The sequence below is a fragment of the Lissotriton helveticus genome, chromosome 10 (genome assembly GCF_964261635.1).
Source record: "Lissotriton helveticus chromosome 10, aLisHel1.1, whole genome shotgun sequence".
NCBI classification, from domain to species: domain Eukaryota; kingdom Metazoa; phylum Chordata; class Amphibia; order Caudata; family Salamandridae; genus Lissotriton; species Lissotriton helveticus.
Window position 1 is genome coordinate 206,974,961 of NC_136071.1, and position 25,182 is coordinate 207,000,142.

Below are 25,182 nucleotides of genomic sequence, written 5' to 3' on the forward strand. Positions count from 1 at the left end.
GGACAGGAGATCATGTCTCAAAAGAAACCAAAAACGGCGTAATCCGTGAGGAAGGATCCAGGATACATAAGGTTGTGTCTGTTTAAATATGTAAGAATTAACAACCTCTTTAACACCTTTTTTTAGGATGAGGGCATCTCTATCTCTCCTAAAGCTTAACTCCCAGGTTGCCCGTTTTAAAGACAACTTTAGTTGATGTGGAGTTAGTGAAAAGAGGGTTAATTGGTCCAATTCTAATAAGGTAACCGCCCTTCTAAAGTTCTTTATAAGTAGAGAGTGTTCCTTCATAGGACCTAATATTTCCTTATTAATCAAAGATCTTAAAGTTGCCGATTTGCCCATGGCTAAATGGAAGACCCAACGTATGACTCCTGCCAAAGCCTGGACCCAACTGCCCCGTATACCGAATTCAAGCCTAAGGGATTGTACTCTACAAGCAATATTAACCGACAATAGATGACGCAAGAGACTACCCTCGATGATATCTAGGAAACCCCATTGACACAAATCTATTAACTCAATGCCGTAGAGCAGGGAAGCTGGAATTTTTGCTCGAAAGGCCTCTAGTAGATGGGCAAAATGTCGTCTGCCGGTAGCCTTATAGAGAGCACTCAGTCCATTTCCCTGAGACTTTGCTTTCCTTATGTTGTTATCTATATGGGGCTTAGGACTCAGGTTACTGCATACTATTTTCCCCAAAAAAACATAAGATTTTACAGTATCTAGTTTCTCGCTACCTAAAAACCAACTGAAATTTCCAGATTTCGATTTTCTCTTCCCTGTAATACACATTACCTTGCTTTTTGACATATTGATCTTCAGGAAGTGGGACCCAGCGAAAAGATGTAATGCATGCAGTCGATTATTCAAACCCCTCGGGGTAAGATCTAAAAGAAGAATATCGTCTGCATACATTAGACATGCAACCGGTTTGTCCCCTAAAGTGGGAGCTATTCCTTCGCTAAGAGATAAAAGCTGTGGTAGGTCACAAATATAAAGAGAGAACAACAAAGGTGCCAATAAACAGCCCTGTTTAAGACCATTAGCTGTGGGAATTACTTGGGATAAGCCTCTCTCTCCACCCAACAGTACCTTACACCAGGTATCAGAGTGGAGTTCCTGAATTAGGTGTAACATCCTAGCTGGCATACCCAAGGAGAGTAATTTCTTCCACAGCAAAGGACGGTCAACTTTATCAAAGGCTGTGGAGAAGTCGATAAAGGCTGCATAGACCCCCCCCCTCCACGGACCCTGATATATTTATCAGTTATTACTTGGAGAGCAGTTAAGTTATCCAAGGTGCCATGATTTTTTCGAAAACCTGTCTGTTCTAGAGGAAGTACGTTTGTGTGTTCCACCCAATCATTAATTTGTTTCAGGAGACATCTTGCAAACACTTTGCCAATTGCATCCAAAAGGGCAATTTGGCGGTAGTTTTGGGGAGATAATCGGTCTCCCTTTTTAAAAAGGGGTACTAAAATACTCCCTTTCCACGAGGGGGGAATCTTTCCAGTAGAAAAACAAGTGTTAAACAGGGGGCATAACAATTTGCTCCATTTCATGCTGCTTTGCTTTAGAACTGAGATAGGACGTTCATCTGGGCCCATTGCCCCAGATGAGCGCATTTCCTTTATTGCTGTTTCAATGTCCCTTTCAGATAAAGGGGATAAAAGCTGGTCACTCTCTTTAAAACCTGTTGGTGAGTCCATTGCTCCATTATTTGCATAAAGGGTTGTGACATAATCCACCCAGGATTTTTCTTCAATGGGGATAGGGAGCGGTCTGGTTCTTGAGCCACACCCCTCACCTATAAGGGACCAAAACTTTCTCATTTCTCCTTTGAAGGCCGCCTCTCTTAATTTTATCCAAATGGAATCCTCACGTCCTTTCCTTAATTTTACTTGTTGCCTTTTCCTCCTTCTTTTTAATAGAGTTATCTTGTGTGATCCTTCTGTCGTTTTACACAAGTATTGTGCCCTTACTAATTTGTTTATTTCTATATTAAGTAACTGTAGGGGGCAAGAGGGTATTTTGAAACACCTTTTCTTTTTTGGATTTTTAGCTACCAATATCACTACTTTCATAAGATCTTGGAAACACGCAATTTCAGAACCATGCCACGTAGCAAGTTCGTCAATTGCTGCATCAAGAGCTTTCTCCAGATCTTGTTCTGCTTTTGTGTTCCAATAACATCTGCCTGATTTCACTCCAAAACTTACCAGGTCACCATTTAGTGACCATGCATCAGCTTTTGGAGGATTTATTTTCATAGTGAAAAAAAGGAATTTATGGTCACTAAGAACCGTTTCAATGACCCTCAGATCCTTTAGTAGGGTGAAGGTAGAATTCTCAACTATTACATAGTCTAATATAGAATCTCCCTGATGGGATTTATGAGTAAAATTTGCAGGGGAATCGGATGTGAGCCTTCCGTTCGCTATGAATCCGTCCGTAACGGACAGTTCTTTGAGAAGTATCTTCCCTCTCATATTTGTTTTAATCTTCTCAGGGAAGAGGGCTTGAGGGATATGAAGGGATTCTTCTTTATATTTATCGCGAAACAGACTCAAGCTTAAGTTGGAAATTTTACAATTCAAATCCCCTACCAAAATTATATGAGGGGTAGGAGAATTCACCCTACGACTCTGCATATAGACAAAAACCTTTTTTAGAGTTTCATTGAAACTAACTTCTGGTGGGATATAGGCATTGATCAACACTATGGGTTTAGATACCTCGACATTATCCGGGCCAAATAACGTTATAGCCTGAAAGAGGTTACAAGAGTCCAAATAGTGTGAGAAATTCCATTTTATCCGGTTGGATAACAGACAGGCAATTCCCCCCCTAGCATGGCCTCTCCTGGACGGGGCAGCAAAACCTTCTAGAACATAATAATCCCTTCCAATTTGAAGTTTTTCCGAGCACCAAGTCTCCTGGAGACAGATCACACTAGCTTTTAAAGACATAAGGAATTGAATTTTTTCTGGGCAGTTCTTTAACCCAGCACAATTCCAAGATATTAGCGATAAGTCATCGCTAAAGGAGAGGCTTGGGCGGGTACTCAATAGTCAATTTCTTAGACAGAACACTTGGTAACCAATTCCAACGAAGGGTTTCATCTAGTGCCCTATCCTGAGGAGGAGGTTTAGGAGGGTTAGGGTAGGATACAAAACGATGATCTTTGGACAAGCAAATTTTCAAATCATCGAACCCACCGGGATTTTGTACATTTCCGGGCGCAACCTGTAAGCGAGGTAAGATGGACCCTAAGGCCCCTAAGGCCCCTAAAGACTTAACAGGTCCGAAGGTCATGAGATTCTCCCAAACTGGCATAACATCAATCCCTCTACTCTGAAATTCTTCAGACCGTTGTAAAATTAAATTTACCACTAATTTGGAGTAGAATTTTACCCTCGTTAAGTTTCTGCCCTCTGTCTTCAGGATCCGAACTAGGTCTATATCTGCAGTTTGTAGCAGTTTCAACCCTGCTGATTCCTGGAAATATTTAAGAAGTATACAATCGGCATCAAAGAGGGGAAAGAAATCGAGGATAAGGGTATCGACGAACTCCTCCGTGGGAGATTCCTGGGGCACTTGGCGAACCACCACTCCATCCCTTTTATCGAAATAGGGACTTGCCAGAGGATTAAGAACGGGGGGTACAGGGCGAGTAGAGAAGATCTCATTTTTTTGGGGAATTGAAATGAGTAAATCCCCATTTACCATAGGGGGCTCTCCTAGAGACCTGGGGATACGGGGAGGGGAGACATGGCTCAGTAAACTCTGAGCTGAGGAAATTGAAATATCCACAGCTATTTCACCTTCCTCACCTACATCCTTACGTACCAACCGGGAGGCCTGAGATGATTCTTGATTTGAAATCATTTCCAGGTTTGCTCCCCAAAGGATTTTTCTCCGTCTATTCTTTTCAATTCTTCTAATTAGTCTTCTCTTTTTTGTCCCATTCTTTTTAACTTTCCCTAAATTCTCCTTTTTTCTATCACCTTCTTGTTCTTGAGACAGCTTATCGTCCCCACTAAGCTGTTTATTAAAGATGGGAAACAATTCTTTATCTACCTTAGGTTCCATTACGTACTGCTCTTCAACTAACAAGGGTATGTCTATATCATTTTTTATCCCCATTTCGTGTGAAGCCTCTACTACTGGAACTATGTCCGCTACACAATTTGAAATGGGGGTTTTCAAAGGGGGGACTAATTTTACCCCACCATTCAATGGATGAGAAACAGAGGGAAATCCGTTATCCCGAAAACAGAGTTCTTGCGCTACAGAGGCTTCTTTCATAGTATCCGGGGCAAAACTCGGTTTAACCTCTGGTTTATTGCATAACAAGGTCTTCAATATTTGGGTTACTGTTTCCAAAACGCAATCAGAACCCCCAACAAACTTCTCCAGTAATACCAAAATGGATGAAAGCAGATGTTCAAGGGAGGATAAACAGTCAGAGACTGGTTTATCCAGTCTGGGGGGATCCTTAGCATCACAACCTGTTATATTAAGATTAAAATTCATAGAGGTATCTAACTGTGAGATATTCGAGGGAGTACTGCTATAGAGATGGAGGACTGGTGGGACTGGGGTTGTTGGAGTTTTATGTAGGTCCCTCATCTTAATAGTATCCGCCTCGATGTATCTTCTGCAGAGATCCAAATCCAGGTCAGAAGAGGCTAGGACACTATTATACCCTTCTTTAGATGGTAAAGGGCTTGCTTCGTATATTTCGGGGGAAGGCTCCCTAGTTTTAAGGAGAGGGACAAGATCAGACAGCACCTCCCTTTTTTCAACACCTTCCGGGGAGGTTTGAAGCAAAAGAGAAGAATGATTATTTAGGTTGTGAATGATAGGAGACACATGATTAGACAATAAAACCATATCATCTCGACCTCCCAACCAATAGTCTTCCGGATCTAAGTTTTTTGGCCGTCATTTCCAAAGAAACTCAAAGACTACAAGGATGTTAAAAACAATCAGCAAAACACAATACAAAACGTGGGGGAAACTAGAGGGCTTTAGACTAGAAATAGTTTGGCCGTCTTCAGTCTCTAAGGGCCTCAGAGGGCCCGCCCTTTGCCCGGGCTTGGACCCGCGCGCGTGCGCGTTAACACTAAGCAGCTATATAGCGGGAAGGGGGGCGGGAAGAGGACCAGCTGCGGCGGGACTACAGGCGCAGCGCCCGCTGGTCCTCGCAGTCCCGCAGGGGAGGGAAGACTCCACTCAGCTCCTCCAGTAAGTCCGTGAAGCAAAGTTGTCCTCGAGCGGCGCCCGCGAAGCGGGGGCCGCGAGCAGTGGGAAGAGAGACCGGCAATCAGGCAGCACTACCTTGTGCTTTATTGCTTGTCACCCAATGACTTTTGAAGGCTAAGCCTCTAACACCTCACCACTTGAAATGCTTCAATTCACTGCCCAGAGAGTAAAGTGCTAATGGGTTGTACTTGGTGATCAGTTTTGGGTCCAACAGTAAGGTTAAGCCCCTGAACAACACTGTTAAAGGGCTCTGGCTGATACATGCTGGGCCCAGTAATTCTCGAATGCTAAGGGAAAAAGTTCCCACGGTTCAGAAGCACCAACTGAAGAGGGTGTCTCTTTAGGTATGACCTTTAGAAGAAGCTCTTTCTTGGTATCGAAGGGATTTTTCAGGGAAGAACTGCTTATGTTTGAGGCACGCTTTTGGATAGCCTCTGGTAATCAGTTTTGAGACGTAGAGTGAGTCTGCTAGGTCCCTTCTGTTTGTGGCATGTGTTTCGAACTTTTCTCTTTTGATGCCTGATGGTGCTGGTCTTCTAACCTGGAAGTCTTGGTACCTTGGTGTTAATGTTTCCATCCAAGCTTTTATTCAAACCCATCATCATTTGAAAGTTGTGCTTCCTCCAGAAGGTTGGTTAAACCTGAAGGAACACATGAGTTCCTATTGGAAATAATGTCCTCCAACACATGTTGCAAACTCATCTCGATCTTTTGACTTATATTAGTATAGTAACAGCTCCTATGATCACCCAGGTTTTGCATAATCCATTTACACTTGAAATGCTGACACGGCTAACCGCTGTCTTTGTTGAGATCTTGAGGTCTTCGTTGTGATCTTGAGGAAAGCTAAGATTACAAACCTGGTGCCACACAGATTGTGCCAAATTTGTATGACAAGGACCACCGAATCGAAATGACATGTTTTCCATGCCCCTAGTTATCAGGTTTGAAGTACAAATACTTCTAAAGTAAAATAAAATAAATGATCCAGCGAAAAGCAAAAAATACAGAGTGACCATGTAGAAAAGGCACACTTCCCACACCCACAGTTAATTAAAATGTCCACAATTGTGTACAAGTAAATGCTTCTGTCATTAGTGAGGTGAAGTCGGAGCATATGAAGTGGTATCATCTGATATAATCAACGTTTTGTTAGCGGTCTGCATCTCTTTCTTCTGATTGATTTGGAGACGGAGTAGGAGTTAGATGTCTCTTCCTTATTGGAGACATCTATGTCTTTCTTCATACCAAGCTTGGCAGGAGGTTTAGTGGCTGCAATGGTTCCCGCAGTGGATCCTTAACCCCTTCAGTGCTAATGACAAGGGTAACTCGTCATGGAGTTTCCATTGATTTCAATGGAAATTCAATGGTCCTTATTGCACACCCCTTAGCATCCAAGTGGTTAAATGGAATTATTGGCAAAGGATGAGTTCTGGTGTAGCTGTAGGTTTAAAAGAAGTCTTCGTTACCGTCTCTACTTTCTTTTTAGGTGTAACCGTAAGCAATGATATGGAGAATACTGGTGTAAGGCCACTCATCTGAGGTAAAGACAATTCTGGAGAAGGTAGTGATATTGATAAATGCAGTGAAACTGCAGAAGGAGATGGACCGCCTGATAGGTTTGGAGAACTTAATAGGTCCTTCAACGTCAATATTGAAGGTGATCAATGTCGGTGGCCTGGCGATTACTTTTTAGGTGGAGAGTGGTGGGAGGCATTTGATGATAATGTTTTAATGTTGATTGATCTGGTCTCAATATCAAGTGATGACTGTGGCTCAAAGTTTTTCCTTCGACAGAGATCTCACCTCCTTATCGTGGTGTCATCAATGTGACTTTGCATTCTCTTTCGAGGGCAAACAAGTCGGGCTGAAGCCCTCAACATCAAACCTTTGTTGTCGATCCAGAATGACATGGATGGTGATGAAGTTTTTCTGACTTTCTGGCTTTAGAGCTCCCTCTGCGGAAATCTGTGTCACCAGGCTGCCTTTCAGATGGGGCTTGAAAAGCATTTCCCTCTATTCTTCTTTATTTCTTCTTTCTCATGTTTTCTATGAAGCCACCCAGCCTAAAGCCTTCCCTGACCTTAAGAGTACGTTTCAACATTGTACTGCAGATGACACAGTCTTTTACAGAGTGGTATCTCGGAAGGCACACCACACAAGCTTTGTGAAGCTCAGATAACACCTTTTTTTCTACCATATGAAGGGTACTTTGGACAAAGAGACAGGCATTTTAAAAAACATTCCTGTCAAGAAAATAGAAATTTCAATGTCACTCGAAAGAACAGGAGTCAAAAAACGTTTAATGAAAGATGGAAAAAACGGTAAAATAACCATTTGTAAGGAAAACATTGATGTTTAACACCTGACTGTGCTCTTAAAGTCCTGTTCTCGTGAACCAGAAAAAAGAACTGAGCTCTTGAAGGCAAACTGCCTGTAGGGTGTACTCTGGTTAGAGGAGACTAGTGGATCCTTAAAGGGACAGTATTCTTTTCAGCTCTTTTATAATATAAGCCTGTGAGGCTATATTTTCTTTTTTTATTTCATCACATATTTTCACCTTTCTGAGCAATAATTCTGCAACGCAGGTTCATATTGGAATTCAGAGTCATCGTATTCTTCCAGAAAAAGTCAACTGAGCCTTTGATAGGCAATTACAGGGTGTTTTTCATCATGAAACCTTATACACAGTGACACGGTATAGAACTTTTAAATTAATTATAAATGTATTAAGAAGTGCTCTGAGGTTCATGAATTTTCGAAGAATTTGTCAGTGTTTATGACTATCAGCATTTGGGAATATCAATGAAGATTCTATGATGCAGAGATGACATTTCGAACACAACGATTATGCTAGGGGATATTTTTGTATACAGTATTGTGATGTACAGCCAAAGTGAGGCATGTTGTTTGTATCCGCAGAGACTGTTAGATTTTTCTTGCTCAGCACTGAGTAACTTGATGCACGCAAATAGGAAGGGAGCTACAGTGATGCGAGAGAGTTGAGTAACGTGCATAAGAGCTACACTGTGGTTCCCGTAAGCAAATATTTGTGGCTTCTTATGTATACATGCTGCTTGTTCCTTTAACGCCTCCAGTTGACTAGTGTGCATTTAAAATATTTCCTCTGTCATAACTGCTACCCTTGAAAGAAGAAGGCACCCTGCACAGTCTCCATAGCAAATTTACCCCCCCAAAAATTGCATTCCTTTTAATGATCAAAAAAGATGTAGTGCAATCTACAATGACTGAATTCTTGTTTACGCAAAGATCAACCTTATTGTCAACTTTAAAAATAACCTACTTTTGACTGCATCATGTCTGGATGCATAGCAAAAGCTCATGTCATCAAGAATAAAAACATACACAGGGAAAGACTCTGGATCAGCCCCTTCTGCAATTGATTAAAGAAACTACCACTCATATATTCAATCAACTGAGAGGATTATTCAGATCTCACCTTAAGACACTAGATTTTGAGTGTGTTAGCCCAGCTGCCAAGGGTTTGCCTACCATGGCAGTGCATAAACATGAAGAGAAATACTCTAAGCACTGAAATACAGGAAAATGTGTGCTCCTCAAAGTGTTTCCACACTTCTTTTCATTAAGCACCAATGGTGATTTAGCTACCACGAGGGGCCTACATTTGATTTGTGCACTTACAAGTGTTTCCAAAATGCTGCCATTTTGCATCAAGGGTACTTTTACGACTAAAACTGATTATGTACCTAAAGTCATTTGTATTCCTAAATGTTTTCCATGTATAAGCTGATGTTGTACCAAAGGTGACTTTGCCCCTCCATGTGCTACCAACCCTATCCAACATCATACTGATGTAGAACTTTTATATGCTGCGTGAAACATTAAAACCTCATTTTCTCCATGTACAGGGTGATTGTACACATAGGTGTGACAACACACACTTGTTGACTTTGCACCTAACTGATATTCTGCACACAAATGGGAGTTTGCACCCAAAGGTGCTTCCGCACTTTTGATTATGTTGTTCCAATATGGATGCTAACTTAAATTGATTTTGTACATAAATGGGTTTTTGTTCCGAAATTTGATTTGCTCCTAAATGGGATTTCACACAATCACATCAAGGTTGACTTTGCACCTAAAAGTAATTTTACTCTCAAATATACCTATTTGTGAATTTATATATAAACATGACTTATACTCCTGATTGTTTTCCATAACCATGATGATGATGCACCAAGTGGGACTTCAGGTGTCAATGTATTTTCAACCAAATGTGAGATAATACTAATGCACACTTTTCACAACTAATGTGATACCTTACTACTGCATTTTAGCTCTTTATTGTGTGCTCCTCAAGGCTCAAAACAGCGCTTTTTCTCTACCGAACCTGCTTCTCAAATCAATAGCCTAAATTTATTTTTGCCTGATCATAAGGCCAACAAATCCACAACAAAATCATACCAGACTCCAGCATTCATTTAACAACACCTCAAAGATATTTTTCCTCTGTTCATTAAAACCTAGCCTCAAATGCCAGCAACATTGTGCCCAGAATTCTTGGACTCATTTGTCAGTGACTATTACAATAGTAATTTACTTCTTGACCGATACACTGTGCTTTTTATTCTTAGTCTCAAAGAATACAAATATCCATTAGAGGAAAAAACATAGTAGTTCAGGGTTCCATAACTAGAAAAGTGAGGTACACATCCCCCTGCATGAATCTAGGAAAGGCGGGATCCAATTTTGATTTCTTCATCACATTCTTTGATAAACTGATGGCCCTAAAGCCTTTACCACATCTAGTGTCCCCTACACAGTCTTTGTGGAATTAAACTAATCAGCATAATGGTTGCATAAATCAAGGTTGTTGGGAAAGTAACCTGGAACAAAGCTAGTACTACATGGTCTCAGACTAAAATACTGCCAAGGAGCAAACCTCTGTGGATCCAGCACTGACTCTAGATACAACTGGTCTCTGTTAAAAAAAAACACCCAACCCAGTCCAGCTACATCAAAACAGCAGAAAACAAACTGGCTCTGCATATGGGATGCAAACAACTGTACACATGATTCACATGAGAGCTGAGATTATTCGCCTCATGCTTCCTTATTGCAACTTAGTACTGACCAGTGCAGACATCTCTTATTTCCCCCACGAATAAACTAATTCACATCAAATTGAAGTTGGACCACCTTCATGAAAGATACAAAGTCTACAAATCACTCTTTCTCATCTCTTATTCCAATAAGCACTGCCCTACCAAAGGCTACCCTGCTAACCCCAATTATACCTCACTCAACACACCTAAACCTGAAAACCCCAACATGATCACCATTATCAAGACTATGATGTACTCCTTCAGATACATTACCTCTAATGTGTGCCGTGTACCTGAAATTCTATGATCACTGATCTCAGTACACCTCCCTATACCACACTATCCAGGGTTAGATATACCTTGACCAACATGACCAAGCTATATCAGGAGAATCACCTCCTCTCGATCCAGTAACACATTTTTTCTTTACTTTGAATTTAAGCTACAAGTTTGAGGAAAGAGATAGTGGAGCTTGAAAACAGCGGAAAAGTGCCTCTTCTTTGGGAGACAGAATACTAAACTTCAGGTCAAGCCTTTCATAAATGGAAAAATATAGATCGGGACTCAATGGAAAATGTAAAGTAACCATTTATCAGTTTATTATGATCAAATTGTTAGTGGTCATTAATGAATTGCAACAAACACAGTTTCAAAGGCTAACATGCAAGCAATGCATATCATTCTAAAACGCTGCCATCATCTTTCTTACCTGATCATTTAGGCCAACGGTAACCATGGACATTTCTCCTATCATTTCCATCCAGCTCGTGCCACATGGGTTATGTGAGTTCACACCTCTTCGGAACCACACCTATCACAAAAGTGAATGCATTTACGGCGTTCAGTCCAGATCAAAAATGTAAAACGTTCAGGAAAGAAATCAATGTATATTTAGAGGTAATTGGGTGTGAATCCTCAAACCCTTTAACAAATATTGTGTTAAGCATTGATTACATTTAATTGTAAAAAGAACCTACAAGTATATCATCTGAAATATTTGTCAAGTATATAATGACAGTAAAAACAGTGATGATTTTTACAGACTGTTAGAGTTTTAAAAACAAACAGATGCCATCTCCAAAAATGGTTTCAACTTTGCATTACCTATCTATGCACCGAAATAACTCATGTATGCTATTAACAGTAAAATGCAAAAAGTGGCAAGAATTTAACAACGCTTCTTCAGGATTAAGAGAGAATATTAATCGAACAAAATTTGACATGCAACAAAGAGAAAGTCATCACAAACTATATGTACAATAAACACATTTCACCCATTGTCAGAAGTTCGAAGAACAGTTTAATATCTTTAGGGAATGGAATGGCCAACAGGCCAGTATATGATTGTAATAGATTCTACCTTTAGATCACATATGAAATTATGTCCTAATGCAAGAGTCTCTCACTAGGAGGTTTTGAGGATAGAAAGTACTTATGTGGGCCACAGTAACAGGTTACATGGTCAAAAACAGCATTGAAACCAAAAAAGGGTTTAGCAAGTTGATAATTGAAACTGGAAAAGGGAACAACAGCTTGGTGTAAACATTGAACTCCAGTGTTCCTTATCTAGCATATTTTGAAAGTAAAGTGCCCCAGAGTGATTCAGTCGGTATGTATCATACACACATAACTTACTATTATAAACTCAGCTTTCAGAGTCAACTGTCTACACATTTGCATTTTTTGTCAAATGGTGCACTATTCCATTTATCTGTCTTACTCGTACCTGTCTCCACAAATGTGAGGAGAATCCTCACCAAGCGACACATAATCCTACATTATATACCACGGAAGAAAACGTTTTTCTTATTTCATATCAGCTTAATTAAGCCTGTCTTTAATTTTTTACGTTAGTGATTGGCCCTGACATGATGGTTTTTCCAATGCTCTTGAGTGCGAAATCAGGCAGCGGGTATTCATGGAAGTCCTTGTTATAATGGGCTATGTTGTGGGGCAATGGCAGGTCACAAATGCAGTTAATGGAGAAATTAGGTTTTCCTCGATACTGATACGCTTTGGAGGGGGAGGAGGTGGAGGGTGGAGGTGGAACTCATCTCCAAGCTGATCTTTGGGATATAACTGTTGCAGCTGCAGTGACTGCCATCTATACTCCAGTGCCTCCAACCCAAGACTTGGTAGTGTATATAGATTCTAAGGATGTATAGAACATCTTGCTTAAGGAAAGGGGTACATGTGTGCAGGGTGCTCAAATTCCTGAATCCCTTGAACATACATGTGGCTTGGTGGAATTTTAGTAGCCTGCGAAGTAGCGACTGAGAATTTCTATTCTCCATATGAGTCCCCTAAAGGTGATCCCTGCCTTTTCATGATGCCACTTGAGACATGATACTAAAGAAATTGAAGAATCTTGCTAATACTGGTTTCCCCCATTTCCTTTTTCACCTCAAATGCTTAGACAGCTTTGAGGAGGAGTTTCCACAGGAGTCCATTATTTGTAATATGAATTATACTTCTTCCTTGGTTTATGGGGTGGTGGCATTGCCATACCAGTGAATAAGGTGGAAGGGGCGATAAAGCTTCTATTTGCAGGTTTAAACTTTTCAGTCTGCAGTGGGACATCCACAGTTTAAGCAGCCCAGATGCTCCAGTCACTCCTGAAGAGTTTACAGAGGGGGGACCCCTACTTCTTTACTGGAGACTATGGATCTGTAGATGAGCATGCTTGACACTACTTTTGTTCTTCCACATCAGCAGCCAGGTTTCATATGTGGATCTAAATATGAAACTCAACCGTACTCTCATCAATCACCTTCTCTTTCTTCATCGCAAGCTGGTTGGGCCTCAGCTGAATGACTTGATTCAAAAGACAAACTTAAATTATGTAATCAGATTACTCAATGTTGAGACACTCTTTCCTAGCCTCAGGATTGTGCTTGCTGACAGGTGTAGTCCCACCAGCCCCCACAGGAGCCCATCGGAGTATCCAATCAGAGTATTAGAGTCATTGGGACAGGGTTCTGGGAGAAGGAAGAAAGAGGTTTTATGCTGCAAGGTTAGCTCTCATTTAAGACGCCTCGGTTTCTATCAAAGATGCATCGAATATTCTATTGAGTTTGTAGATGCTCTACAGCCTCCCTCTCATTCAGCAAGTTGCTGGTGCACTACTAGGACACGTTGGGAAATCCTGTTTCTTCTAGACAGTGCTGCTATCCAGCTGATTTCAGGACTTCAGCAGGACATGTTGGTCTACTCTATCCTATTTCTGGTCTGAAGAGCTGGCAGCAACTTCTGAGCAAAATCTGGAATATAAAATATGTCAAAAGACTCGTCAAACGAATCCCCTTCAATATGATCACACTTCAGTCTGTTCTTTCAGTAGTTTCTCCAGCGAAGACTTTTTGATGATACGTGATCTGCAGGATGCCTATGTTTATGTTCTAATTCATCGGGACATTTTCCTGAAGTTTGTTGTGGGGTTCTTGCTGCTACCAGTTCCATGTCCTGCCTCTGGGACTATTAGCAATTCCTCCAGTTTTCACCCAAAAATTAGATACTCTGCTGACTTCTCTCTAGTTACAGGGAATTCTCTTATTTAGATTGGCTAGTTTCTGCTCTTTTTTTCAAGGACGAGTCTGCAGTGCTTTATTTGTAAACATTAATTAAGTGGTGGGGCTCTCGTCAGGAGGCAGCTTGCACCAGCCCATTTCTCCTGTTAGCACCGCCTAAAACAGAACCAACTATTAATCATGAAAGTGGGGAGAGGATATGCCATAATGGGGAGAGGGTGTGCCATAATGGGGAGAGGGTGTGGCATAATGGGGAGAGGATGTGCCATAATGGGGAGAGGGTATGCCATAATGGGGAGAGGGTGTGGCATATGGGGAGAGGGTGTGGCATAATGGGGAGAGGACGCGCCATAATGGCCAGAGCTGCTGTCTTTGGAGCTGGGGAACAAGGTTTGAGTCTTGGCATTGGCTCAACAGCCTATGATTCTTGGCAAATCCCTTAATCTCCCCATGCCTACCATAAATGAATGTGTCCTTAACTGGTGCTCATGAAAAGCTCCGGTGTTGATGATTAAGTGCTGGTGCTGAGCATCAGAAACCACTGGCTCAAATTAAGCATTGCGAGTCTGATAAAAGGAAGGTCTCCAATCATTTAGAGGAACTCAGCTTCATGCAGAATGTGACAAAAGCTCAGTAGGTGCCTGCTTGGAAGAGACACTATTTATTAGAATCCTCAGGATGATGGATCTCAGCGAGGACAGTCTATTACAGGCAGTGTTTCTAGTGAATTTGAATATAGTTAAAATCCTGGGCTGACGTTTTGTCCTTGTGCCCTTGCAGGTGGTAGTTTTTCCGTGCAGGATTATTCAATCCCTGCTGCAACTCAAACTGTCACAAACTTTCTGCAATTTTTTGAGATTTTCATTGGTTTATCACACATAACTAATACCAGGAGACCTCCTTTGCACATGCTACATAGTATCAAATGCATCTGTGAACCACCTAATACGTTGGTTATTACTGACTCAGAACGCCTTCGTTTGGACAGGTGACAATCCCTGAATGCTTTGTATCAGCTGATGCACAACAAACTCATTGGCAGACCATCACTACATCGCTTGTCCCTCCTCAGTCCTAAACACCCCCCCACTAAATGCTTTTACAGAGGCAGCCCAGTTTGGATTCCCATGACTGGATAGTTTTGCAGCAACAGAAAATGTCCTCCTTCCAATTTTCGTAAATAGAGTGGATGTGCAAGGCTTGCCGGTAGATGCCCTGACTGCCTTTGATCACTAGTCCTTTCTTGTTCCATCTCTCCCACTCCACACTTCCTAAGGGTGGCAGAAAACATTTATAGATAAAGACAATGCTAATCATGGCTTCTTGTGGCTTCATTGCCTATGGCTCCCAGCACTACCTACAGGTGGGTCCTCCTTTCATATATGTATCGTTCTTTACCTCTGACTTTTGCATTATCCTGTATCTCCTCTACAGTTTTTTGTTAGTCTTCACCTGCAGTATGGAGAAACAGATGGGAATGTTCCAGGGAAGTACATCTGTCTTGTCAGAGTTCCAGGAATATCAGCAGTGGTTCGGTAAGCCAAATACTGGTTACATTAGGTTTGGTGCAGGGTTAAGGAGCTTCAAACTAGGTCCTTTGACCAGTTTCACATTTTGGACTTCAGAAGCAAGGGCTTTCTAAATGGAATGGCTCCCTCCTCCTTAACTGCTCAGCGGGAGGCCATCTGTAGTTTTCTGGACTCTTAAAGTTCAGTGCCCGGTTTTGTCTCCTGGCTGCCTGTTTGAGAGGAATCCTGTGGTTCACTCTCCTCTCCCTTCCTGGGATCTTCCTCGTCTTGTTGGATCGTCATGTACCTCCATTCGACCATTGATGAAAGTGAGTGGAGTTCCTTTACACACGTTTTGTAGGGCTGTCAAGTAAGCTACCCCTCTATTATGTTTCACAATATCAACTTATAAGAAAGGATCCCAGCAGTGCTCTTTGGTGTCTGGAGTTCGTAAGCTGCTCATGTGTAGAGTCTCGCACTATGTACACTAAAACTGGATTAGCAAAAAAAGACTACATTTGCAGTAAATCATGTTGTGTTTTGGGTTAAAGGAGTCAGATTTTGGGCTTGCAGCATCCTCACATCTGTAAGGTCTGGAATGAGGAAGCAGATGATGTGGTAATGACCCGATTATTTACTGGTAAACTTCCTTATTCCACGTTCTCTCTTTGGTTGTCCCTATATTCTTGACACAACAAACTCATTGGCAGACCCTTCTGTGATACTCCTCTGGACACTTCCATAGTGCTCAGTCTGTGTGGACCGTGCTTGTCATTTTCAGCAGTGGCCAGTGGTGAGTGATGATAATATTGGGAAGGAGGCGAAGCTTCTAAAAGTAAAAGGCTTAACTAGTTTGATATGGCCAAAGATTTACTTCTCGAACATAAGGACTGGAATGAGGAAGACCAGGGCTCAGAGTAATGAAGCATACCAGTCATTAATACGAATATTAATGCAAAGTAGTTATAGGAAGACAGCTATCAGTTTCAGTTTCATACGTCTTTATTTCGAGATATTCCATCATAAAAGACATCATACAAAATATTCATAAAAACACTCTAAGCTAAACAATATTATTATACACATTTATCCTACATAAAAACATTGTGTCTAAGTTAATAAAACCTTGTATACATATGTTATTTTCAACACACAAATAATCACTGTATAGGAAGTTGGACAAATCGTACAAACTCATAAAACATGATTAAATTTGCAATTAAAGACGTACTAAATATATTAAAGCTAAAAACTGTCAATTAATCAACTCGCATGTGGGTACCTAGCTCTAATAATCCATGCCCACCCCAAAAATGTTGCCACTGCTATGGTCACAATCTCAGATGTGTTAGTTCTTCAAATCCATAGCGCCTCTGCACCCACCCGTGTATTCATCTTTCTACAAATTGGTTTAAGCCATTTGCTCCGGGGGGCTAGATAAACGGGGCAAACAAAGAAAATATGACCTATAGACTCCTTTTGGTCTCTACACCAGGGGCAGTACTCTGACAACAGTCCACGCCATTTGTTTGTAAAGGTCCTCACAGGAAGAGAGCTATCAATGCAAGAAATATGTAAGTAACTTAAAACTGATGATCAAAGAAACTTACTTTTCTATCTTTGGTGACTGCCCACACAACGTTAACACCTACAGACACATGCATGATCCCATTTTCAGGTGATGGTGACTCCACAATAGTCCAAAGACTTCCTGTCAGAAAATAAGCATTGCATTAAGGATAAGTCCAGGTATGCTATTCCAATTTAATAGTAGTTGCACATTCAAAAGAAAATAAATGCACAGAACAACATAAACACAAAGGGATAAGACATATAGATAATATTTAACAGGTAAATATGTACCATGGATTATGTTGCCATCGATGGGTTCTGGTGACATTTACAAACCACACAACCTTCTGCCTTGTGGTTTGTGAATGTCAACGGGACCCCGAGTTAGAAATAGCTGAACCATATAGAAACATTGCATGTTATGTATGTTTTATAGTACATGTTTATTTTTGGGTAGGTACCTTGAAAAAGTGGTCTTCTTCAAAGAGTAGCTAACATTGTGCACTGACTGGAATTAGAATGCTTAGGTTTTATCTTTCTTGAACAAATTGATACATTTCTCGATAAACCAATAAGCAACAGTGGGGTCAGTTACTTTATGCAGTTATATGGCTGCATTGTTTACCAATTAATTATGGATTAAGAATATGTGCCATTTAACTTGCCACATAACTTTACAAATTTACAGATTTCACCAAAAATGTTTGTATCTCTAATGGGTGAAAATGTTATTGGCAGAGAATTAGCAACATAATTTCCATTTTTTGTCGCCTGATTTAGGTAACCTTGCTGCATAATTTGGTCCACCATGCCACTTAAACCTAGTAGTCCTCATAATGTTAAAGCTCTACCAAGTGGTTTAGGTTCTTTCATTGGGATGATGTAATCTGCATTACACAGGCAACCGTGAAATATTAACAGTATTTCAAGGTTCCGTGTAATAATTAGATTTTTACACATTTTATGCAGTAAAAACACCAAAACATGTAAATAAACAAAGAAATTATATATTTGAAGATTAATGTCAAGTGCTGGGCCGCAGTAGGACCCAGGCTCAAAAAGCGTATTATATAGAAACCCTCTTGTCTCTCAGACAAAGAAAAACACTCTAGCACACAGAGAGGAAATGATTTAAAAGCTTAATTTTCATTCAGCAAAAAGACAGAATCTGGTGGGTGCCTTTCGGTCCAACATTCAGACCTTCCTCTGACAATTGAGCACCAATGCTAAACAACAAACATAGAAAATGTGCTAAATTTCTTCCAAATAAAACCGTGAAAAGACATAGGGGCATATGTATCAAGCCCTTTTCCCGTTCGCAAACGGGCCGATTCTCAGAATAGGCCCGTTTGACAACAGGAAAAGGCCTTGTGGGATGTATCATATTAATATTAATTAGAGAATCGCAAAATTTGCGATTCATCGCAAATTGCAATTCCTTAAATGCGATGTAGAAAGCACCTAAGTTGTTCGAATTTGGCATAAGAAATCGCAAATTACCACCAACTGACAGTTGTTGGTAATTTGCGAGTTCTTTGAAAAAAGCACTTTTTTGCTTTTTTCAAAGTGCCAGGTGGCACACATACATGCCCTTAGGGCATGTTTTTGCGCCACATGTGCACACATGCTCATTTCAGGGGTGTATCAGGGTGTCCTTATGACATCCTTGCACCCTTGAAATTGCATTCGCAATTTGCGAGTACCTAATGGGTACTCGCAAATTGTGAATGTCTTCCCATTCTTCTGGGAGCTCTGATAGGCCCCTGAACAAAGTCGGTAAACAGTCTTTAGCTGAAGCGATGGGAACTATGATATGCCCTTAGAGAGCCGCCGCGCAACACGGAGATCTGGGTTGTTTGGAAGAAGTATAATCGGAGGTTCTACAACGTATTCGTTTTTGAGAAACTTTTAACCTGTATTTGACGCTTCCCAACTACGAGACATATAAGCCTTGCGGAAGTTACTTTCCAGTAACGAAACACGTGTCGGCTGCCTGTTTCATTTTCATTGGGATATGAGTACAGAAGAACTTTCAACAACAATTTTCGAATCATGTACTATTAAAAGAGACTGTACAGACAATAATTGTGTGAAACAAGATATTAAAACATAAAAGGAATCTCAGGTTTTTGATGCTCTCTTTATATAGTTAAATATTGGTGTTGTTTATATGAGCAGTTGACAGTCGTGACTCCTTAAGCAGGTGAGGACAGGGAATTAACTTCCTTAGAAGCACTTGCTTCTGTGAAAAACAAACATTTGAGTGCCGAGGTACAACAAATCTCTAAATAGCTTCTTACAACTGACTCCTTCCGGGATTTGAGTTGAAGTCGACATCTGTGGTAGTGGGATGTCATTGTTACCTCGAGGGGCACCATTATCATACAGAAAATAATCTGCACAGATACAATTAGTTACAATAAAAATGAAATTCTAGGATTGGAAGTGTGACAATCTAAACCACCACTACCTTTGTTGTACTATTGTGACATCACTGATACTAACACAGTCTTATTTACCATAGAGCTATTGAGTATACATGTGTCAGTCCTTAGCAGGAAAATAGCATAAGCCCTGGAGGCAAGCATGGTTGTGCATTTTGAAAGTTATATGGTGCACCATTTACAAATCACTAATGTTTGGGATGCAAGTAATAATCCCTGGTAAACAGGGCAAAGGCTGAATACACCTGATATGAGTTGCTGGGATATGTTTAAATGTAGGCCGTGGCTTAAAGCCAAAGCCTTTTCCAAAAACTTTGCAAGAAAGACCAGAACTTGTGATGACTATCGATTCTCCACCAGTGGATATCTGGGACATGTACCCATGTTAAATAGTTGTGATACAATGCCACAGACAAATCCTATTTAGCAGAGACGTTCATAAAATGTGGATATTTATTGCCATACATTTTGCTGAAGATTTTGAGGCACTGCAGGTTATTAAACAATGTAGAATGTACATGTGTCCCACTGAGAGGTGTTTTATTTCATAGTGCTGTTGTAAGCATGGCTCTAAGGTTATACGCCATTGTGCCCATCTCAAAATATCTGTAGTGTATTTTACCAAACCATGGAGGGTTGTCTATAAGGGCTGACAGAAGGTATATTTTCAGTGGCAAATGCATACTTGTCATCTTCTTTAAATGGCAGCTGATGTGAAGTCTTAAAGTGGGTAATTGCTCTAAGGTGAATAGAAAATAGGCCACAGGGACAGCATGTTGAATTACTTTAAGTCCACAAATCCTATGGATTATGTAATCAATGATGTAATTTAAAATATTATGAGTAATGTAATATGTGAAGTCGTAAGCAGTGCATGGCAGGTCACAAATTATAGTTAGCTCAGTGAAATTCAGTGGCTTTTGTTTTTTAAATGTTAGTTAATTGCTCAGGTTTTTTTTTTACTTAAGACAAGATCTTATTACCACACCTAACTTTAACATCACTATAACTTTTGTTTTTTCCCCAGTGAATTTCAGTTTTTTTTAATAATATTTAGCCAACTTCCCCACTGGGCATGGCTTTCAGCCTTGAGCAGTGAGAAGTCGAGCACAGAGCCAGGCATCCAGTCAGGCCCTGCGTCCAACTTCTATGCGGGCAGCCAACACCCCACTACACACAACTTTTGGCCATGGGCACTGGGATCAGCAGCAGAGGCTGGCCTCCACCCAAGCCAAGCCGCATACGTCACTGCGGGCGTTCGACACCCCAATGTGCACAGGCTTGGATCGTGTGCACCAGGGGGTTGGCAGCAGGTCAGGTGGCCAAGCCCGCACTGTGCATGTTTTTTGACAATGCGCACCAGGAGTTTGGTGCAGGGCCTGACCTGTGATGAAGCCCCCATGGATGGCCAACCACCTGTTTCGGCACAGGCTGCTGGGCCTGGTATTGTGCTTGCATCAGCAAAGTTAACCAGTGGACTCCCGAAATACCAGTTAAACTGGAGCCCACACATTCAGGTCAGGGTGACAGGACAACGGACAACATTCTCTCTCTCCCTCTTTCTCTCACATGAACACCACAACTATACATTATGTTATGAAAATGTCAAAATATAGGCGAAAGATATAATGATGATCACAGAAACATATCAACTCAATTCCTGCGACCAAGACCTGAAGGGCCAGAAGCCCACAGGCAACTTTAAACAAATGTTAACCGTAAAAGGCAATCACACTTGTACTCTCGCAATACTCAAAACACACAAAGTAGGAAAAGCAGTACCAGCTCACGTTCAATCATCTTTGATTCAAATCAAAGTTTTGGCAATGCTTATGAGTAACCTGTCAGTCAAGCAATCAGTGCACAATTCTGCAGCTGGTGCACTCGTTCAAACCCATCCTTTCCCTTAAGACATGAGTGTAGACCGACCAGATAGTTGCTCGACTACATGAACTGAAATTTTATGAAAGTCCTTGGCTTACGCACCGTCCTAACTTCAACTTGTAACTAAAACAGGTATTAAGTAGTAGCAACTAGCCATATTTTACGTCATTTATCAGAAACCATCACATCACATCCACTCATCAAGGTGCATGTGCACTTTGACCTAATGATATCTGGCCATAGCATCCTCCACTTTTCCATCCTTCACCCATTTTGTCAGCATCGAAAACATCACATAAAGACTGGGCATATATACCATACTCTGGGAACAGACCTCATGCTTGGCCCTAAGCTGAACAAAGTGGGAGGGAAACAGCTATCAAAAGTGGAAAGTAGGATACTGTGCATGAGGTCCATACTGCCAACAGCAAAAGCAGGTATGTAGCTGGTGACCTGTCTCACGTTTGGGTATGAGTTGCAGGGGAGTCACCAATAACATTCCTGTAGAGAGACAGAGTTCCCAGAGTTTCCCAGACTTCTACAGAGCAACAATGTTTGGGCCATGCTTTAAAAGAACGTGCCCCAGACAGGAAAGGCTAAGTGACCAAAAGAGGCAGCAGAGAAACAAACACACCTCGACGAACAGCTTTGAATGAGTAAAACACAGTACAGGGCACACTTAATGACTGTCAATATTGGTTCAGTACAACATAAAGTTTGAAACAGGATATTAGATCCACACCAGATGAGTAGTTTCACATGTGTTTAATTGATGAGGAAATGTGCGAGCAACCAGCCGACATGTGTTTTGTCACATGTGGGAGTGTTCCTTTGACTTCTTCAGGGCAAATAGCCAGTGATAGTTCAAACCCGGCTGGGTCATGAACTCCGGGTGAGGAGTAGTGGGGAGGGGCGGGTGCGGGTCGAGCCAACCCGGTGGCCGGGGAAAATTCCAAATCAGCTGGAAGAAGCGCTCCAGGGAGCTGGGAGGATGAGTAGGCGTCGGTGCGCCGACCTAAAGGTGCATAGGTCAATGACTAGTGCGGTCCTGTGGGGTCCCGCGAAGTGGAAAGAACAGGGGCAGACCAGTGTTTTGGCGTGGCAGGCGGGTACACCAAAGCCAAGGCGGATCCTCTTCAGGAGAAGAACAACTGCGGGAACACTGGTGCCGTGGTGCTTCTTCCAGCCGGTTCGGAATTTTCGCGCCCGCCCCTCCCCGCTACTCCTCACCCGGAGTTCATGACCCAGCCGGGTTGGAACTATCACCGGCTATTTGCCCTGAAGAAGTCACGGGAACACTCCCACATGTGACGAAACACGTGTCGGCTAGTTGCTCGCAGATTTCCTCATTGATTAAACACACGTTAAACTACTCATCTGGTGTGGATCTTATATCCTGTTTCGAACTTTATATAGTACTGAACCAATATTGACACTCATTACGTGCACCCTTGACTATGTTTTGCTTTAAAATTGTGGGTTTCTGGACTCACAGCTATACGGGGGTTTCAAGGTGTATTCCCTCAACCGGTTGGCACCGTTCATACACTCAACTCATCACACAGACGCATTACTAAAGTAAGTAAGTAAAGTAAATTGATACTTGTATAGCGCACTACTCACCCGCAAGGGTCTCAAGGCGCTTGTACGAATACCGCTGTGGAACCCATCCTGGCTTTCCCTGTGAGGTGTCCACTCCTGGGCACCCCCAAGGTGGAGGCCAGGCATCCTTCGCGTTGTGGGGGCCGTTGTGGAGATTAAGCAAGCTATTGCCCAGAGTTGCAGAGTGGGACTCCATGATTGGAATAGGCATCGAGGCGAGAATTATCAGGTCCGTGGAATTTTTGAGCCCAAGACCCGCCGAGGCGGGGAATTGAACCCTGGTCCCGGGCTAGACCTCTGCATCAGGGTCTGCCGCTCTAACCATTAAGCCACACTTCTCCACCTTTACTCAGCTTGAGCACCAATCTTCCTGCACAATACATAAAGCTTACATCGATACAAAGCTTTGAATGAGTGACTGTTAGAAATTGGGTAATTAGTCGAGGGGGGTGAGAGCCCCACTCAAGTAATAAACACAATCTTTGTCTGGAGGAGCCCCAGGTGTCACTAAATAAACCTGTGCTTAACCGTCTCGTAGTATGACACAAAAGCAGCAGGGCTTTACTCAAAGGCAATGTGTAATGTATGCAGCACTCAACCAGTAATAAAGTGAAAACACAACACAAGGAAAATCCCAAACCAATAAAGAAAAATAGAGCAAATTTAATAAATAAAATGACACCAAAACTGCAAAAATCTAATCACTGAAAATGGTGCCAAAAGCACAATGCTCCACTAGTGGGTATCTGGTTGCGCTGGACTGTGTCACAGTCACAAGCTCAGGATAATTGAGCGTGGATCGGATACAGGGACCCGGTTTGCCCCGGTGAGGAGTTGAACTTCTCAAAGTCCTAGTCCAGTCGGGGAGCTTCAGCTGAAACTTTGCATTGGTGGGGGCAGTGAGAAGGTCGATGTTGGCATCAGGAGCAGGTATATGCTGGAAGTCCGCGTTGGAACTTGAGTCAAGTATTCCCTTTTGGTGCTAAGAGCAGGTCGTCAGTTGAGTTTCAGGTTGGCGGAAGACGTGGAAGTTATTGCAGTCATGGAGTGTCGACGCTGACGCAAATGGTAGGTCGTCACTTCAGCTTCGCATTGGTGGGCATTACAAATGGTAGTTTCTTGGCACAAATGGAGTTTGCTTGCATTCGCGAGTTGCTGAAAACGTCCTCAATTTTACTTTGAGTTCAGAAGGAACTCTGATGCCAACCAGGGTCTAAGACCTGTAGGGCAACTCTTAGGGATCAGAACTCAGTCCAGCAGAGGCTAGCAGCAAGGTCAGGCAAGTCCAGTTGGTAATGACCAGCTGTCAGGTGCAGAGAGGCCTCTGGAAGCTTATTGTGTCCCTGTAGTTCAAACAGGAGGTCAGCCAACTGACCCCTGGAGTTAATTTCGGCAATCCAAAGTCCAAGGCAAGCAGGTCCAGGCTTCCTTCTTCAGACAACAGGGCAGTCCTTCTTCTGACTTTTCCATATGTCCAGGAGTGTTCTGAGGCTGACATTGTAATACACAGTGCCAGTCTGTGGGTGGGGGATGCCCACTTTGTCTAACCTTTCCCCTTTCCTGGGTTTTGCTCCATACTGTCTATGGTAACTAAGGACAGGCAGGCCTAGGTGTGAGTTGCATGTGTTAGTGGCCATTAGGAAAGGGGTAGGCAGGCCCTGAGGCTACCCTTTGAAGCTCAGGAAGACTAACAACCCCCCCCGCCCATACATCCTGTTGTGGGAAGAAACACTGTGCCCCTCACACAAGGCCCGTTTGGTTCATATCTGGAAGGAATATACTACACATCACAGGAGAACTATTCACAGTTGTGTGACCCTGTACACTGGCAGAAAGGCGCATTTGGTTTAGGCAGAAAAATGCAAACTTTTAAAAGTGACATTTTCAGAATAGTAACTTAAAATCCAACTTTACTATTGAAGAGGGATTACATTATTATTATTTTTTTGCAGATTTATATATTTCGAACTCGCCCCAAAGGTTTAAGAGGGCTTCACATGAGCACCAGTTATGCTAGAGAAGGACACATTTGTTTTTGTGAGGCATGGAGAGATTAAGTGATTTGCCCAGAATTACAGGATGCTGAGCGGAGGCTCAAACTTGGTTTCCCAGCTCCAAAGTCGGCAGCTCTAGCCATAAGGTGAAATGAGCATTTTTGTATCTGTTCCCAAACTGAAGTTATCATTTATTTGATGCAATAAGCTAACCTATGGGAGAGATAGTGTTACAACAGTGAAAGAAAACGTTAGGAGTGTTCCACTATCAGGACAGGTAAAACTTAAGTACACAT

The 25,182-nt window shown here is 42.0% G+C and overlaps 1 protein-coding gene across 1 annotated transcript in view; it reads right to left on the minus strand.

Moving 5' to 3' along the window:
- The window catches only part of TECPR1 (tectonin beta-propeller repeat containing 1), a 386,389-nt gene that overhangs the window by 259,071 nt on the left and 102,136 nt on the right, over positions 1 to 25,182 (minus strand). The window contains exons 7-8 of the mRNA XM_078665166.1: positions 17,001 to 17,101; positions 11,065 to 11,166 (exon numbers count right to left, since the gene is read on the minus strand). Coding sequence (XP_078521292.1) covers positions 11,065 to 11,166; positions 17,001 to 17,101 — 203 coding nt within the window. The remainder of the gene's footprint in view (positions 1 to 11,064; positions 11,167 to 17,000; positions 17,102 to 25,182) is intronic.